The 18,917-nt window shown below is 47.4% G+C and overlaps 1 protein-coding gene across 1 annotated transcript in view; it reads left to right on the plus strand.

The window, feature by feature from the left end:
* The window catches only part of LOC146194494 (uncharacterized), a 36,525-nt gene extending 18,058 nt beyond the window's left edge, over positions 1–18,467 (plus strand). Inside the window, exons 2-3 of the mRNA XM_084596062.1 lie at positions 633–677; positions 17,341–18,467. Of these exons, the coding sequence (XP_084452188.1) occupies positions 633–677; positions 17,341–17,376 (81 nt within the window). The 3' untranslated portion in view covers positions 17,377–18,467. The remainder of the gene's footprint in view (positions 1–632; positions 678–17,340) is intronic.
* The last annotated feature ends 450 nt before the right edge of the window (positions 18,468–18,917 follow it).

Here is an 18,917-nt window from a genome sequence, read left to right on the forward strand (position 1 = left end):
ATAAGCTCAAAACAAATGCACGGAGTGTTTTCCCATTTATGCAAGTGTATGCAATTTGAAAATAGTGCGAGTGCTTATACGTATTAATTCTTAGGCATAACAAACCGTTCTGGTTTTTGACTTGGTTATTATGAGCTTTCCTATTTTCGGCATCATTCTTGTACTTTTGCAGATCAAAAATAATTTGGCAAATTTTATTTTCTCTTTGTAAGTATTTTCTTGCCTAGACTAAGGGCAATCTTTCTATATATGGTAGTCGTTTTAAATTTCTGCAATACTGTTGTATAGAAAATACAAAGACTGGGCCCCTGAGTGTCCCGCTATGGAATACCTGTTTGATTGCATTCTAAGCTGATTTTCGCATTTATTTATCTCCGCATATCTATAGATATGCCTGAATCTGTCGTGATGCTAAGTAGTCAGTGTGATATGAGGCAACAGGGGGTGATATTTCTGAAATAATTCCTTGAAATAATTTGATTACGGAAAAGCGTAACAAAACTTTTTTTTTTCGAGCGATTATAAAACTGGCCGTAAATATAAAAGTGTCTGGAACAAAACGTATGTTCAGAGAAGAAAACTTTGCCGCGCTTAATCTCACACTTCCTCATTTTTGCTTTCCTTCATTTCAGCAAGTGGACACACCCGAATTCGGCGGCCGCCTGGTGGAGCGCTCGGTGAGTGATGCGTGTATCTCAGTGTTTCAAGCTCCCTCTATCGGGGTCGTGGGGATCTACTACAACACGGTATTTTTCCCACATTATTTCTGATGGCACTCGTGATATTTACCGCTTGCAGTTGGTACTCACTTCACTTTCAGGCTAGAAGTTTCGGCGCTTGTAGTCCGGCTGTGGTTTTGTAAAGCTACAGAACAGGAGATTGATGATGCAGCTCTTTGCTTATTGCAGTGAATTTACAAAAGCACTGCTCACTAAGCCTTACATTCAGCAGCTGATTTAATTAGTCGTTGATGACCTAATAGAAGCAACCGGAAGGTAGCCATGCGGTGAAGGCAGACACGCAACAACAGTGGGGAAAGGGACAGCTACGAGGCGTAGTGAGCACACGTTATGACCAGTGAAGACGAAAGAGAGAGGGTGGTCTAGACAGGGGCAGTGGGTGCGCGCTGTAATGGTCGTAGGGACGCTGAACGGAGACCGTAGGATAGTGTGAATGAGTGAACGTCAGTAACTGCAGCACTACGAAAGGTAGGGGCGATCTGAGCCAATCGGGGTGGCTCGCGATACATGACTGAGTCCCTAGGTTCTTTGACACCGACGGCAGCACAGTAGAGATTGTGAGCACAGTCACGCAGGGCCCGCCATCCTGATTTCCTCAAATCGCTCTTACTTTTTGGCTGCAAACAGCTTGAAAAACGGAGTAAAGGTCCGCGCGAACGACGATGCTTTCAGGCAAACCGCAACGTTTCCTGAAGGTTGCAAGTCTCACAAAACAGCGCCCGAGGAAAATGAAAATTTTAATTAGGCGATCCGCATGCAGCTTTTTCGGTCGAAAACGCGTCGCCGTCTTACCGCCATAACCCAAAATTGAGAAAAACGTTTCGGAAAAAAATACGCACGTGTTCTGGATCAAAGCTGGGACACAACCGTTAGTTGTTCTAACATTCGCTTCCTACTCTGGCATCCATCTGCTAGTCAAGGTGGAGGCTAGTTTGGGATAGGGATTCGAACGTGCTGGCGACATATGTATACCTCAATTTTATGTCTTTTATTGTTAATGTTTCCATTGATGAGTGAGAGAGATATTGCCTTTCGTTTCCCCAAAACCAGTAAACACGTTTAGCACTTTCCCAAACTGTGTGCCAGCCTTTCAATTGTTCTTTTCAAACAGGTAAACAGATCAGCAACCGGGGAGCAGATATTTCTGTCCCAATGGACAATTTGTGCGTCTAACGTTCGGGGAATGAAAAGGCAATTTTAAAGGCAGTATCGCGTCTACTCTTAAGGCAAAGCTTAAGTGTCCGTCTAATTTTAAGCTAACCTTTCTTAAGTAGCTTATGTGTTCCGGAGTAATCAACAAAAGGCTACCATTCACTACATCTACTGCATTAATAATTCTGCCGAATGGAAAGCTCCGCTTTGTCGTCCATCGTCAGTCTGCTAATGTAACGCTCTTGACTGTCTGTCATGACCTGCTTCCGCACTTAGTTTATTAAGCACATTTTCACATTCTATTATGCAAGGATATTCAAAACCATTTACACGTGCCACGAAAGGATGTCATCTTCTGGGTTAAATGAAGGCTCAGGCAGTGCCGTCAGTGTGCACGCATTGCGCTTGCGCCTTCGTCTGGCTTAGCAGCCCAGGTAACAAGTACGCCGCCCACCTTTTATAACTCAACTTTCCCTAGCGTTTGTTAACGTCAGTTACATTTCTATTGGCGACGTCATTTCCTTCTGTAAGTGCACTTTCAGTGTTTCACCAATAGCTGACGACCGTTAGTGTGTCTAATTGCAGGCAATCGAGTGTAAAAAAAAAAAAAAAAAAAAAAAAAAACATGATAAACTCTTTGTCAAATTTTCACTGCACAGGAATACCACATCAGATGCGCCATCCCCCTTTTCCCCGAAAAAAAAAAAAAAAAAAAAGACAGAAACGGTCATCCGTACATTGGAAATAATATTGGCTGGAACAACCGAACAGAAAATAAAAACCGACAAATCCAACGCCCATCGTCAGCAACACCCTCCCATTCTCTACCGCTCTGAGCCTGTCCCATAAGATAGGGTGTTGCCTTACACACCTTGGTGACATGAGCGCCTGTAAAGCGGCAACTATTCAGATTATATGACTGTATTGTCATGTAAAATGGTCACTGTGAAATGTGGAATGGAATGTGGATGGCATGTATGGTACGCATGCACAAAACGTGTATGAAATATGAACGAAGAATAAATAGGACGCCCTTGTGCAGAGGCAGCTAAAGCAGCGAACGCGGAGCTGGCGAGGCTGACTAGTTTGTTTACGGAGCGCATGCTTTAGCAGGAAGATAGTGGAAAGTAGCGTGAGCCGCGAGGAGAAACCGGTTTCGCCCAGCTGCTATGAACGCGTTGTTTTGTGACCGCGCCGTCGTTGGCGATTCACAGGTCTATTAATAACAGCGCCAACCATTCGCAGAGGTCGCCTTCAGAGGCCACCGAAGGCCACCGTCGCGTGGAGTTTGTTCCGGCTTCTTCGCGTGCGGTTTCAAGACGCCGTCCCAGCAGCTTTGGGACAGTTTTTGATACACCGGAGAAGGGTCACCGGAGAAGGGGTAGGCAGCGAACGCGATGGTTAGATGGCATCCTCGAGGCGCGGCAAATGAAGTTATGTGATGTTAGGAGCATAGTGAGAGACTGGAAAACGTGGCGTGACATGGTCCATAGGGTCATGAAGAGTCGGACACGACTGAACGACTGAACTGAACTGTGACACAAAAATGTTTTTGACACGAGTAGCACAGTAGGTGCGCATCCTCACTCAGTTAATACCCTTACTATCCCCTGCTCACTGACTACTCTGGCCATAGTCCCCATCTCTTTTTGACTTTCATCTCTTACACTACAGCTGCTTTGTTTTGAAGTATTAAAACCGACAGAAAGAAGCTAAACGAGGAAAACGTGCTATTCAAAATGCAGAAATGTAACATATTCACATCTTGAAGTCATTGTGTGTTACGCAAATGTATGAAAAAACATCTAAATGTGCGCTCATTCGCAGCAGCAGTACAGTTGAGCCATGCTGCTTGGTTATTTCTGCTTGGTACTAACTGATCTAACGTTTTATTTTTGCTTGGCACTAACTGAACTAACGTTTCAATTAGAATTTGATTGCTACATATTTCAGTTGGTAACATATAATTCTTTCCAGAACATGTCACTGTCAAGTATACATTTGACTTGTAACTCTGCGTTTAACACTAAGTTATCAGGTTTTATTTGTCGTGGTCAGTCTTTGAAGTGACGAAAGCAGCCTCTTAATTGGAACTGAAGAAGGCCAGCCAGCAGCAGTCAGGAAAGGATGCGATTGACATGAAGGTATTCATTAACACAACACTGCGCGAGCACAAAATTGATGAACCTCTGTATATATTCTAGTGGAAGTCAAGAAGAAGAAATGGGCGTGGGCAGGACATGTAGTGCGACGAGAGGATAACCGATGGTCGCTTAGGGTAACAAACTGGATTCCAAGATAAGGAAAGCGTAGCAGGGGGCGGCGAGAGTTAGGTGGGTGGATGAGGTAAAGAAGTTCGCAGGGGTCAAGTGGATGAAGCTAGCACAGAACCGGGTTAATTGGAGAAATATGGGAGAGGCCTTCGCCCTGCAGTGGGTATAGTCAGGCTGATGATCATGATGATTTATTAGAAATATGTGAAAAGTATTCATCCAGACTTAATTGGTTAGGAATATTGTAGCCTTCTTTCTGAATCGCATACGAATAACACTTATCAAAGACCAAAAGGAATACAAATCAAATAATTTTGTCAGTTATTCAAAAAGCCTTCAAAGACTTGAGAGCATATTCGATTTGATCCAAACAACTTTGAAGACCCATTGCTCAATTCTTTCGACGACTGAAATTATAGACTGTCAGATATGACATTCCAAAAAGTTTGTATACCTATTGACGTCTTGCATGCATGATCAAACAAAGACAGACAGTTGAAAACACCGTCATTACTCCGGACTTGAGTGTGAGCTGAAAATCGAGCAAGACTGAAAGAACCCATCCGGTGTACTCGTTCTCTCACAGCCATCCTTTCACCAATGTTTACACAAACAGGTTGCACAGTATAGGTTTTACACACACGTCACACACAGCACACTTTTCACACAGCAAGGAATATCGATGGCGATTTAGTTAGCCTAAGCACGGATACAAGTGTGTATTTACCACTGGTTTAAGTTTTACTTCTTTTAGCTTTTCTTTACCACGTCTTGCTTAGTTTAAGTTTTGATTCGTGTAACGTCTTCTACTCCGTCTTTAATTGGGGATGACTAACTGAGGTCTTTAGTGCAACTTTAACAGTCAATGAATACAACAGAATCAGAAGGGCAGCGTGAAAGACTGGCACTTCAGCAAGTGATGAAAGCGCCTAACAAGATGGCGCAGTGGTACTCACCAGGCGTCCCTCTTGAATTTTAAACTGACAGCCAGCCTCACTGGGGAAGCAGGCTACAGGATTAAGAAACAAAAGAACTGCCGGATTTGGTGGATTGAACCTCTCGATGTTTGGGCGGGAAACGGTTTGCAATATTTTCTTGGTCAGCAAGTGTTTTCCCGTTTATATGTGCAAATGTTGCATAGGGTACCTACGAATTTTGTGGGGCTTCCTCTCAGGAAATGACAAGTTAGGCTAACCAGTTTCGCGACGTGACAGAAGTTTTGTTTATGCTATATATTTGTACGACAATTAGTTAATCGCTTTATTTCCTGTATGGGTGCTAAGAATGCCTTCTTATGTGCTCTTATTCATTTGAGAATCGCCTTATTTCCTGTATGGGTGCTAACAATGCTTTCTTATGTGTTCTTGTTCATTTTAGACTGCGCAGAGTTTTGGCCGAATTTGTCGTTACATACATCCCATTGTATTCAAGAAATTATTCGGGGGCATTTGAAAGAAGTTGCGTAAGCGTGTCACTTTCTTTCTGCACGCTTTTTATCTGATTATTAATGATGCGACACGAAAAAAAAATACTTAGCAGAGATATGTGTGTCTGTTTCCTCAATAACTGTGTAGACCCATGTACAGTGTCTGAACAAGATGTAGTAAAAAGTAAAAAAAAAAGGAAATTACCCCTGCAGACAAAGCATTCTTCTTTCGGCCAATAGGTGGGACTTTACCAGTTTACGCATGGTTGCTAGATAAATAAATTTTGTACCTTGCGAAGTCGATTGTTTTCTATGCAAAACAATACCATTCAGCATGCCTTCTTGGACTGCTAAGACGCAATATCTTTCACGGACGTCGTGCAAAATGCTGTTAAGACGGATGTTCCACTTGGTATTCACGGCACCGCATATCTCCCGATTGAAAACATGAACGCTACTCCATATGACATTTTAAGGGCGTTGAGCCTGCATAGTATATGGAGAAACAGGATTGCGGTGCGTCACGCAGGTCGTGAAACACGGCCAGTCAAAGAATACTTTAAGAAGGCTATTGTAAGATATTTTGACGTTATCAATTTGCGGATCCAGGCCCTGATTGGCTCCCGTATATTGAAAGTTTAAAATCAATAAAAATTATCAGTCATGTTACTTCAGTCAAATACAGCTGACGCTTCTTATATAAATATTGTATATTTTCACTGTGGCAAACAAAAGAAAAGCAAGATGGTGCACTGGTCTAACTCAGATGGCCAGAAAAGCTGATTTCTTTTCCTCAGCTTGGGTTTTGGAATCCATTGGTGGCAAGCTTCATTTCGAGCGGCTGCTGGAAGGAGGCTTCACAGCCACTCCGCCAAGATCTAAGAATGCGGCCTGTAATGATGTTGTGTTTAAGAAAATGTAGCGTAAGTTGTTTCCTGGCTGTTATCACATGGTTACAATTCCAGTTGATAGTGTACAGGGCGTTTCACTTGAGACCGTGAGAATTGTTAATAATAGGCTGTTTACGGCTTTAATAGGCTTTTTTTACCATAGATGTGTTAGTTGTTGGGCTGGTGAATAAATATTTAACAGCTACTTTTTAGCTGCTGCACTTACGCGGACATAATTATCGTAAGGATTGCAGCCGACCATAAGTTCCTCCCATATCGGCTTCTAAATTTTTGATAATGCCGTTCTCGTCACCGCTGCAGCGCCAGACATTCTGGGGGCCCTCACGAGTGAATACGAAGCAGAAAGAGCTAAGGGCAGAAGAACCACGCCTCCGACTGCGTCACGTAGGGGCGCAGTTTTTTTCGTAGAGTCCGGCTGGCAGCGACAGCGGGACAGGCGATCCGCTGTGTGACGCGTGATCGAAGGCATGGCGAGCCGAAGAACCTTTCGCTCTCCACCGGTGACGGGACTGGATGATTCGAAAATCCAGAAATATATATTAAGGGTACTTAGGGTAATGTGCAACTCTCTCTAGAATTAAGGAGCACAAATGTACTACCTCGAAGTAACTTTTCAACTTAGTTAAACAGCGTGATATTTACCTTGTATTCTCTTTATTCCCACCACTGAAATTCCTATGCGGAAAAGTATACACCACCAAGTGAAAGCTTATTTTTAAACATTACTGAGTATTTGAAGAAACATGGTATGCATCATATTAGCAGAAAAAATATATTGAGTGAGATGTGGATTTAATAGTTCGTTTGAACGTCTAGCGCTGCCAGTAATTCGGGCAGAGCAGGGTCGAATTGCCAGCCGCAGGGCACAGCTTCAGCACGAGAGATGGGCGCCGGAGCCAAGCGATGGTGATGGCGATGCCGCAGCATTTTCCGTTCTTTGTCTTCTTTACATTTCCCCCACGTGAAGAAGTCGCCATCCTGGCGACTCAGGGAGAAGAGACGACCAGAGGGTTGTAATATGGCTTGAGGCGGCTAACGTGGACAATCTCGCGGCCGCGACGGCGGTGGTCGGAAGAAGGGGTGACTGGCTCGATGACGTAGTTCACAGGGGATGTGCGTTCCAAGACGCGATAAGGTCCGTGGTATTTGGTGTCTAGTTTGTTGGTGGCAGGAACGCATAGCCAAACGAAGCTGTCGGCCTGGAACGTGGGAGCAGGAGTATCGGTATCATGCTGATCTTTGCGATAGCCTTGAGTGTTGGAGGTAAACGTGCGAGCTAGCTGACGGCATTCCTCGGCCTTCTGTACAATGTCTGACAAAGCACTGTACTCAGAGGCATCTGGATGGTATGGCAAAATTGTGTCCAGAGTACATGATGGTTCACGGCCGTATAAGAGGAAGAAGGGCGAAAAACCAGTTGTTGCTTGGGTGGCAGTGTTGTACGCGAACGTTACGAATGGCAGTACTTGGTCCCAGTTCGAGCTTCCAGATTCAGATGTAACATACATTGCGAGCATGTCCCCAAGCGTACGGTTGAAGCGCTCCGTGAGGCCATTTGTTTGCGGGTGGTACGCAGTTGTAGCTCGATGTATCGATTTACAAGACGACAGGAGCTCTTGGACTACTTCGGAAAGAAAGACACGACCTCTATCACTCAGTAGCTCGCGGGGGGCGCCGTGTCGAAGAATGAAGTGGTGCAGAAGAAAATGGGCTACCTCTCGAGCTGTCGCCGCGGGAAGTGCAGCAGTCTCGGCGTAACGGGTCAGGTGGTCGACGGCGACGATGACCCATCGATTACCAGCGGCACTGCATGGTAGCGGACCATAGAGGTCGATTCCCACGCGATCAAACGGGCGAGCTGGACACGGTAAAGGCTGAAGAGGGCCAGCAGGGTGGCGAGAAATCTTGCGTTGTTGACAGGCGGTACAAGAGCGAATGTAGCGACGTACGAAATTGTACATTCCCCGCCAGTAGTACCTTTGACGAATTCGATCATATGTTTTGAGGACGCCGGCATGAGCGCTTTGCGGGTCACTATGATGGTGGGCACAAACCTTGGAGCGGAGGTGGCGCGGAATGACAAGAAGCCACGTTCTGCCGTCTGAGTTGTAGTTCCTTCGGTAGAGAAGGCCTTCCCGAATGGCGAAATGGGAGGCCTGTCGGCGGAGTGCCCGAGGATGCGTAGCCGCGGAAGTAGTGCCAAGGATATCTAGCAGGTTAGAAACCCAAGGATCTTGTCGTTGCTCGAAAGGCATATCCTCAATGGTGAGTGCTGACAAGAGTGTTTGAGGAGGGGACGATGAGTTAGGCGAGCACACCGGTGACCGAGAAAGAGCGTCGGCGTCAGAGTGCTTGCGGCCAGAGCGGTACACTACACGGATGTCGTATTCCTGAAGCCTGAGAGCCCAGCGCCCGAGACGGCCAGACGGATCCTTAAGAGACGCGAGCCAGCAGAGAGCGTGATGATCTGTAACTACCTCGAAGGAGTGGCCGTATAAGTAAGGGCGGAACTTCGTTACAGCCCACACGATTGCTAAGCACTCCTTTTCGGTAACGGAGTAGTTGGACTCGGCTTTGGTGACAGCACGGCTGGCGTAGGCGACAACGTATTCGGAGAAGCCAGGCTTGCGCTGGGCGAGGACGGCGCCGAGGCCGACACCACTGGCATCGGTGTGAAGTTCTGTAGGTGCAGTAGGGTCGTAATGGCGAAGGATTGGCGGTGACGTTAGAACATTGCGCAGTGTCGCGAATGCATCATCGCAGGCTGGCGACCAAGAGGAGAGGTTAGGGGTGCCTTTCAAGAGCTGTGTAAGGGGGGCTATAATGGTTGCGAAATTCCGAACAAAACGACGAAAGTACGAGCAGAGGCCCACGAAGCTTCGCAGTTGTTTCAAAGTGGTCGGTTTCGGAAAGTCAGCGACGGCGCGCAGCTTCTCAGGATCAGGCAGAACTCCATCTTTACACACAACATGTCCGAGTATTGTGAGCTGGCGGGCACCAAAGCGGCACTTTTTGAGGTTCAGTTGAAGACCGGCGCGGGTTAGGCAGGTGAAGACCTGGCGAAGTCGAGTCAGGTGGGTCGGGAAGTCGGTTGAAAAGACGACGATATCATCAAGGTAGCATAAACAGATGTTCCATTTCAGGCCGCGCAGTACAGTGTCCATCATTCTTTCAAATGTGGCTGGGGCGTTACAGAGTCCGAATGGCATAACATTAAATTCGTATAGTCCGTCTGGAGTAATAAAGGCGGTCTTAGGACGATCCGCCTCTGCCATGGGCACCTGCCAATACCCGGAGCGTAAATCGAGTGAGGAAAAGAATTCTGCGCCTTGCAAGCAGTCTAGGGCATCGTCGATTCGTGGGAGGGGGTACACATCACGACGAGTGATTTTGTTGAGACGGCGATAATCAACACAAAATCGTATGGAGCCATCTTTCTTTTTAACTAGGACCACAGGAGACGACCATGGGCTACAGGATTCTCTAATTATTCCGCGTTGGAGCATGTCATCGACTTGTTGGGCAATAACACGGCGCTCAGTCGGCGACACACGATACGGCCGCTGATGGAGAGGTGGATGAGCGCCAGTGTCGATGAGGTGGGAAATGGTCGTCGTGCGGCCCAAGGAAGATTGCGGGATGTCGAAGGAGGAGCGGAATTGGTGTAGAAGGTCAAGAAGTTGCTCGCGGTGGCGCGGCTCTAGAGCGCTGTCCACAGAATGGTCAAAAAGGTCCCGCTGTAGCGGATCGGAAGCCACACGAGTTGGGGTCAAGGCGTCAACTTGGCAAACAGGGAATGACACATCATCAAAGGCGAACAGAAGGTCCACGGGCTCGATGCGGCCAAGGCACTCCCCTTCGATCAACATAGCGGGAGACGCAAGAGGATTGGCTACCAGAAGTGTGCTAGCGCCGTTGTTCATGTCAAGGACGGCAAACGGCAGCGGTAAGTGGCGGCGGCGGCAGACAACGTTAGAGGGCACAAAGAGGACTGTCGCGGCGGTGGTAAAAGAGGCAGTGAGGGGAACCAGAACAGCGCTTCCGGGTGGGATGGTTGTGTCATGAGCTACGAGGAGTTTGGTCGCAAAACGAGGACACGGCTCGTGGAACAGGGCATCAGACGGTGCATCACTCGATTCAATGAGCTCTACTTGAGGACTGGCGCAGTCAATGATAGCATGATGCTGGGACAGGAAATCCCAGCCGAGAATGACGTCATGAGAACATGTGGGGAGAACGACGAATTCGATGATGTACAAGGCTGCAGCAATGACGACGCGAGCAGTGCAGATAGCTGTCGGCTGTATACTGTGAGCGGATGCGGTACGAAGCGATAGTCCCTCGAGAGGCGTAGTCACTTTTCGGAGGGAGCGGCAGAGTTTTTGGCTGATAACTGATACAGCGGCACCGGTGTCGACGAGCGCAAGAGTATGAACACCTTCAACGATGACAGCAGTAACATTCGCGGGATTAAGACGAGGACTTTGAAATTCTGTCGAATACGCAGTTCGTGCCTCGCGAACTGCGGCGGTTAGTTTTCCGGCTGAGTAGCGGGTCGTCGGCGCATTGGCGAAATGGAGCGGCGACGTGGTGATGGCGAACGACGAGGCAGGAAGTCCGGAGGGTCAGGGGATGCTGTTGGAGGACCCGATGGGACGGGGAATTGGGGGGCCAAATAAGGTGGCGCAGGCCGCGCAGCAAAGGCCATATTTATTCGGCGCCGGCAGTAGCGTGCAGTGTGCCCAGGGATGCCGCAGTGGTAGCAAATAGGCCTGTTGTCTGCAGTGCGCCATGGAGATGGTGTCTGACGCAAGGGGGGGAGCAAACGCTGTTGGTGCCGAACGCATAGGGGGCGAAGCATAGGCATATGCTGGCTCAGGAGGTGGACTTGAAGTAACTTCGGCATATGAGCGACGCAATACCTGGGGAGGAGCCGGCGCGAATGCTGGAGCATAGCTCAGTGGCGCAACGCCGGACGATGAAATTGTGGGCGTGGGGAACGGCATTGAGGGTGCGACCGGAGGTGATTGAGGAACAGAATTAGGGAGGACTTCAGATACATGCTGTTGGATTGCACGGCGAAGCTCCGGAACAAGGCCAGTTGGTGACGACTCCTTAACATATGGCTGCAGGGACAGTTGTCGTGCGACCTCCTGACGTACAAAAGCCTTGATGTTTTCAGAGAGGCTAGATGACTCCCTCTCCGCGGCTAGTCCAGCAAGTGATGCTTGAGGCTGGCGAATCAAAACACGCTCCTTGCGGAGTTCGTCGTAGCTTTGACATAGGTCGTAGATTTCCTTGACCGTCGTGGGGCCTTTGGCGACGAGCATGTTGAAAGCGCCGTCATCAATTCCTATGAGGACATGACGTATCTTAACCGCCTCGGTCATGGTCGGGTCGACGCGACGACACATATCAACAATGTCCTCAATGTAACTGGTGAACGTTTCACCGGGTAGCTGCAGTCGCGACCGAAGACGCTGTTCCGCGCGGAGTTTTCGGACGGCGGGGCGGCCAAAGACATCAGAAAATTTCGTCTTGAAACTCGCCCAGGTAGTAAAGTCCGACTCGTGGTTTCTAAACCACAGATTAGCGACGTCGCTCAAGTAAAAGATGACATTGGTGAGCTTACGGTTGTCGTCCCAGTTATTGTGACGGCTGACCCGTTCGTAAGTGGTCAGCCAATCGTCGACGTCGTCATCGCTGCTTCCACTGAAGGTAGCGGGGTCCCGTTGACGAATCGCACCTGTGCAGGTGACGGGCGGAGGTAGGTGCAATGAAGTCGGCTCCGTCATTGGTGTAGTCAACGTTCTGCTGCGAAGTTCCAGGGCGAGATGGGTACAGGGAACCTCAGATTGACCTCCACCAAGTGAGATGTGGATTTAATAGTTCGTTTGAACGTCTAGCGCTGCCAGTAATTCGGGCAGAGCAGGGTCGAATTGCCAGCCGCAGGGCACAGCTTCAGCACGAGAGATGGGCGCCGGAGCCAAGCGATGGTGATGGCGATGCCGCAGCATTTTCCGTTCTTTGTCTTCTTTACATGAGGTATAAACTGCCTTGTCTGAATCATAACTAGGTCATAAATGACATTTCATAGAACGCGTGGTACAGAGGCACGGGCTAGTGTGAACCATAATAAATTAATTCTTGAACCATAATAAATTACCAGCCATTCATGGTGTAATACTTACCAGTCTTTGTCCTTAAAAAAAAAAGAAAAAAAAAGCACTTGGGAGAGGCCTAGGCACCACCTAAAGGTTGACGCGATAGCATGCGTGTTTTTCCGACAAGGCGCAACATCTACCCTCTTCTCAGTGGAAACCTATACTTACAACAAAAGGCTGCATTTGGAGGAACTAATGTCATCGATTCGAGTTGCTATTGCAAACTAGCCCCCCTAACTTGACTGGCAAAGGATGCCAAACAAGCGAAATGGTATGGCACCATCATGAATATTGCACAAAAAGGCTGCTGTGTTGATTTTATACCAATTCAAGTCCATTTTAGGCTCCACTAGTCTTTTTTTCAATTCTGGGTTCCGGAAATGGCAACGCCTTTTCGACCGAACGAGTTATATGCTATTCGCATGAAAGCAACCTCCAGCGATATACATTGACCGCTCTGATTTTACCCGATTCAGTGAGAGGCCTAAACAAGCATATAGCACACGCTCAGACATGTCAAATGAGAGAAGAGCAGAATGAAACACATGACTCTGCAGTAAAACCTAGCTATTCGCATAAACACATTGCGAGCAGTGCCACAAATCCAACGTCACAGCTGTAAGCTGCAACCAAAAACAAGGCTAAGATGGATAAATGCCTGCCCCTAAAATGACCGCGCATGCATCAACCCTCACTGTTGCTACTGAGGAGCACTGGGGCATCTCGGAACGTATAACGATGCAGAGATGCAACAGACAGAAAATGAATGCAGTGGGAAGCACCCATGGATGTAGGAAAATAAAAATGGAAGAAAAAAAAAAACGAACTGCAGACAAGCGCCTATACCAATAACCTCTCGCAGAACAAAATGGCAATATTTGGTCAAAATTTGTCGATAAAAAACAAGAAAGCTTATCGTTTTCGGGATGGTTTGAATTTGCTCAAAATAATAGATGGGTTCCACGCTGCTGAACCGAATGCGGAGCGAAATCTTTGACTGCGGGCGACCGAGCGTTGCACCGAACACAGCTAGCGTTCCGTTGAACGCATCAAAGTTCACCGGTGTTATATGCAGAGAGAGAGAGAGAGAGAGCTTTTATTTGTCCAACAGAGTGACTATCCCGCTCTTCGAGGGTTAGACCCGGAAGGTGGGACAGCTGCCTCAGTTGCAGGCCGGTAGTTCTTGGACTCCGGCAGCATCTTCGGCCAGTCGAACAATTTCTTTTTGGGCTCTTGGGCCCGAGCTTCGCAGAAGGGTCTCCCAGGTGTCATTAGTTATATTTTAGCCCTGCATGGTGACTTCTCATATTCCCATATTATGTAATCTAGTGATCCCCCTTCCTTTCATACAGAGCACAGGTCTTATCGTATTTCCGGTCATATATGGTTGACTAGAACTGGGTTCGGGTATGTATTTGTCTGTAGCTTTCTCCTCTTTGCAGCTTCCTCTTTGCCTAACGTGGGGTCTGATGGTGGTGGGACTCTCCTGCTCAATCTGTAGTGCATCGTTATTTCGCTATAGTTAATCAGCTCCTCTTGTTTGCCTTGCTCCGGTGGCACTCCTCCAGACCGGTGTGTGAGATCTCGCGCTAGTTTGTGTGCCGCCTCGTTTCCGGGCACGCCTGCGTGGGCTGGCGTCCAAACAAGGGTGACGATTCTTTCTATTCGCTTTTGGTCGAGGATTCTACCCGCCATCTTTGCTATTACTCCAGCGGTGTAGCTCTTGATTGCGCTTTTGCTGTCACTGTGTATTTTGCCTCGCTCTGAGCAAGAGTCAGTGCTCTTCCGCTGTCTGTATCGATTTCGTTTTTATAGAGACTGCTGTAACCATTTCTCGCTTGCCATTGAGTACGACTGCATTCATTTTTTCTTTGCCGCAGTATGCAGCGTCTACATATGCAATTCTACCTGGATTTTCTGCCTCAAATCTTCGTCTCTGTGTTTCTGCCCTTTTCTTTCGTCTTTGCTTATTATATGCAGGGTGCATGTTCTTTGGTAATGGGGAGATATGGATCCATTTCCAGACCACCCCTCTCATTTCCTCTGCCGTGTCCCAGTATTTCTTCGGTTGTGTACCTATTTTCCTCAATATCTTCCTTCCACCTCCTTTGTTGTGTAGCTAGTGTTGACTCAATTATTTCATCTAATGTATTGTGTATTCCCAGCATCATTAGCCTGTTCGTGGAGGTACTTGCCGGAAGGTGTAGTTCTCTTTTAATGCATTTTCTGATCATGCTATCGATCCTTTCTTTTTCGGCATTTTTCAGGTCAAGTATGGCGTGGCATACCCGACTCTGCTCATTACTAAAGCTTGCAGAGCCTTAATAGGTTACTCTCGTTTAGGCCTCTATAGAACTATTCTTCTTATAAGGTTTGTCTTTTGTATGACCGGTCCTTCCAGTTTCTTTATCGTTTCTCCGTTGTATCCATTTGTTTGGAGGACCATTCTTAGCACCCTAATTTGCTCGACTTTCAGGACTGCTTGTCCCTCCACTTCTATATTAACGTCCACTTGTTCTTTTTGCCTTAGGTGTTTCGGATTGTATATAAGCTACTCCGATTTTTTCAGGAACATTTCATGCCCCTCTCTTTTGCATATTGTACTGTGTTGCTTGCCGCCTCTTGCAATTTTTGCTCGATTTCAGTATCGCTACCTTTGTTTGTCCAAATGATTGTGTCATCCGCATATAGGCTGCATTTTATGTCTTCTATTTTCTTTAGCTCGTCTTGAAGTCCACGCATGGCTATGTTGAAAAGTGTGGGCGATAGCAACGCTCCTTGTGGTGTGCCCCTGCTCATCAGTTCGAATATCTGAGATTCTACCCCTGGTATCTTATTTTTGCTTTTCTGTCTGTTAGACAATTTCTTGCATATTCATACATCTTTTTCCCTACGTTTAGTTCAGTGAGGCCCTGCAGAACAGCATCGTGTTTTACACTGTCAAATGCCTTCTTCAGGTCCACTCCTAAGATAACTTTACCATTTTTTGATCTTGATTTTACTATATCATGGTGCATCCTGAGCATAATATCTTGCGTACTAAGATGTTGCCTAAACCCTATCACCTCCCGGGGCCATAGCTCATTCTACTCCATGTATCTTGTCAGTCTTCTCTGAATCACATGTTTACCTACACATGATGTGAGTGATATTGATCTCAAATTATCGACCGTCGGAGGTTTTCCGGATTTGGGTATTAGCACTATCTCAGCAGATTTCCATTGCTCTGAGATTTCCCCTGTTTCCCAGCATCTCTGCATGAAATTAGTTAGCTCCACTACCGAGTCGTTATCCAAGTTCCTTAACATCTTGGTTGTTATCCCATCCTGCTCTGGAGCCGATTTTGTCTTTAGTCTACGGATTTCTGCTATCACTTCAGCTGCCGTTATCAGGGCATCTAGTCGGTGGTTCGGGTGCCCATTGTAGGTTTCTGATTTATTTTTTCTTACTTCTCCGATATATTTGTCTTTAAGTTCTTTAAGGAAGTCATCATCGCTGCCTCCGTGATGTTGTCTAGCCTTTATCAACTTAATGGAAGTTTGCGTTTTAGTTTTCTCTGAGTTTAGGTGTCGCATTATGCTCCATGTCTTAGCCATACCCATTTTGTTATCCATTTGACTGCATCTGACTCCCCAGTTTTGCTCGCATAGGTTTTGTGCGTGGTCTTCTATTTCTTCGTTAACTTTGCTATCCTCCTTCAAAGACACCTGTTCATTTTTGTTTCTTAAGTCTTTTTTCGAGGCTCTGCTTAGCTTCCCACATGTGCGATAGCCGGCTGTCTACCACCTCTGGAGCGTCCTCCCCCCGTAAATTTTGGTGTGCTTTTGGACGTCTCGTTTACGCCTGTTACACCACTCGTCGATGCTGTTTATAGGTAGAATTTCATCGGTGGTTCTCCAGTCCCGCTGACATGCAGTGCGTATGCCGGCAGACACTTTCCTACTCTACACGACCAGCTCTCCATGACGACGCACGCATGCGCAGTGCCTACCCTTCTCTCAGCGCCGGCGTGCGCATTTGCGGGGATGCCGTTGCCCTCCTCCTCTCTGTGGTCAGCACCACGTACCTGACGAGTCACTGTGTTACCTATGATAGGTTTGGACATGCGCAGTGAGGCTGCATAACGGTGCACTTGACGTCACGAGTCCGCGCAGAGATGGAGACCGTCGAGGTGCAGCGGCGGAACACCTGTGGAACAATGTAGCTGGTTGCTATGGTTACGGCGCATGCGCAGTTGTGGCATCGGACAGGCACGGCAAAACTCGCTTCGGCTAGCCTAATTTAGCTTTCGCTACAAAACCGAAACTATTACATTTTTCGGTTAGGTGTTATGTATTCTAGTCGCTGATGTTGTAGCAGACAGCGACTGTCGTGCAGATGTTCAATCGTGAATAGTATTCAATGCGTAACTGCTAAATATTGCTGTTTCAAGGTGACCATAGCAAGTTAACTGAACACAGGACAAGCGGTGGTCCTTAATTACATTTTCTAAAATTAGCCAGTGGCTCCCTGTATATAGGTACACTGGACGATGAGGCACGCCTTGAGTTGGAGGAGTCTGGACTTCTAGAACTTCGCACCAAGTGACACTGCAACAAACTCTTTGGCATATGTATATAGTGTCATACACCGAGTGTCAGTCTATGACGCTGCGGTCGACGTCCTCTCGTGCAGAGTCGTGCGGTGGGGACCAAGGTGAAGGAGTCCTAGGCTGTGAGCTGGCCATGGCGCAGAGCGTGGGAACCTGCTTGTTCGTGACCACTACCTCCACCACCAGTTGCCGCCACCGTTGCCACCTTCTGTGGGTTCCCGGCGCATGCGTGTGGCATACCTCGTCGGTTGTTGAGACTGGCGCAGCCTGGAAGGCAGCAGCGTCGTCTCCGGTTGTTGAACACGATGGTTGTTAAATATTGATGGTTGTAAAAGCATGCAATAGTGCACACAAACTGACACGCCCTTCCTCACACGGTGACATTCCAACTGCTCAGAAGCAGGATCTGATTGGACGAAAATCTCGCTATGCAAACCGGTGCTGGTAGTGCAAAACTAAACTTTCTTTTTTAATACTGGTACACGCGATTTCATAATAGAGTAACGGGCCCGCTGCGCTAATATAATTTGGCATCATGGCTTTCAGTATAATGATCAGCCAGATAAACTGTCTGGCAAAATCGATAAATGATTTCGCGTTTGCTGCGAAGGTGCTATGTAAGCAACGATAGCATCATGTCATATAACAACGAACTGGTGCTCGAAAAACATCATGCATTGTTCACGAACTAAAAAAAGTCATCGGCGCACAAGTTCGAAGTTATCTAGATGCATGCAGGGCCTTGCAAGCGCAACTCAACTAAAATGCGGATGCCAAACGAGATGCTCATTTTTACCGAATATAACGCAGTATATCCCTAAGTAGCGCCATGTGTTAGGAGGGGCTCATCACACACTACACAGAAAGACACATAGTGAAAAAAGCATCGTCATCATTCGCCGTCTGTCTTGTCGTGTCACATATCTGTCGTGTCCCACCACATGGCCAGGACTGGCTCTCTAGTGCGCCTCCCCTGCTCGTTGTGTAGCTCCCGATGACCATTACCAAGAGCAAATCATCCACCGCTTGTGAGAACCCGGTGTCTGCCTGTGCGCGTCGGTGCGGAGGTCCCAAGACCGGGACGTGGCGCGCGGAGCAACCAAAGTAACGTGCATGTATAACCATTACGTGCTGTGTATACACTACACTTCCGACTACCGTGCACCCACTCGTTGTCGTCGAACTCCGAGAGGAACGAATAAAGATTATGTCCTGGTTGTCAACATTTGTCTGGTTGTCTCAGCCAACACCCGTAGCTGATTGTGCCACCCCAAAGCTGAATACCGCCCAGTGATGGATGGTACTTACCATCACTCTGACCTCCATCCAATCATATTTAGAGGTGACCCGACGAGCACAAGACAAGAATTCCAAATACGTTCTCTGTCATGCAAAAGAGTCGCCTGTCGTGCGATATCATAAGCGGCCTGAAGATACCAATTGAGGATTGGGAACTCTTAAAGCCGACGGGAAACTTCGTCTACTGGAGAGACGGAGGAAAAGCTTATGGAACAAAAATAAAGAGTCGCTAAATCGCAAAACTTTTAATGCATGACTAGGCTTATAGAGCTGACAACGAATTCGGCTTTTCTTCGCCCATAGATCTCTCACAAAGAAAAAGTAATCTGGCGAAAACTGCAGACGGGCATATATATATATA

This window comes from Amblyomma maculatum, chromosome 3 (assembly GCF_055883805.1).
Source record: "Amblyomma maculatum isolate TAMU_Amacu chromosome 3, ASM5588380v1, whole genome shotgun sequence".
Classification (NCBI taxonomy): Eukaryota; Metazoa; Arthropoda; class Arachnida; order Ixodida; family Ixodidae; genus Amblyomma; species Amblyomma maculatum.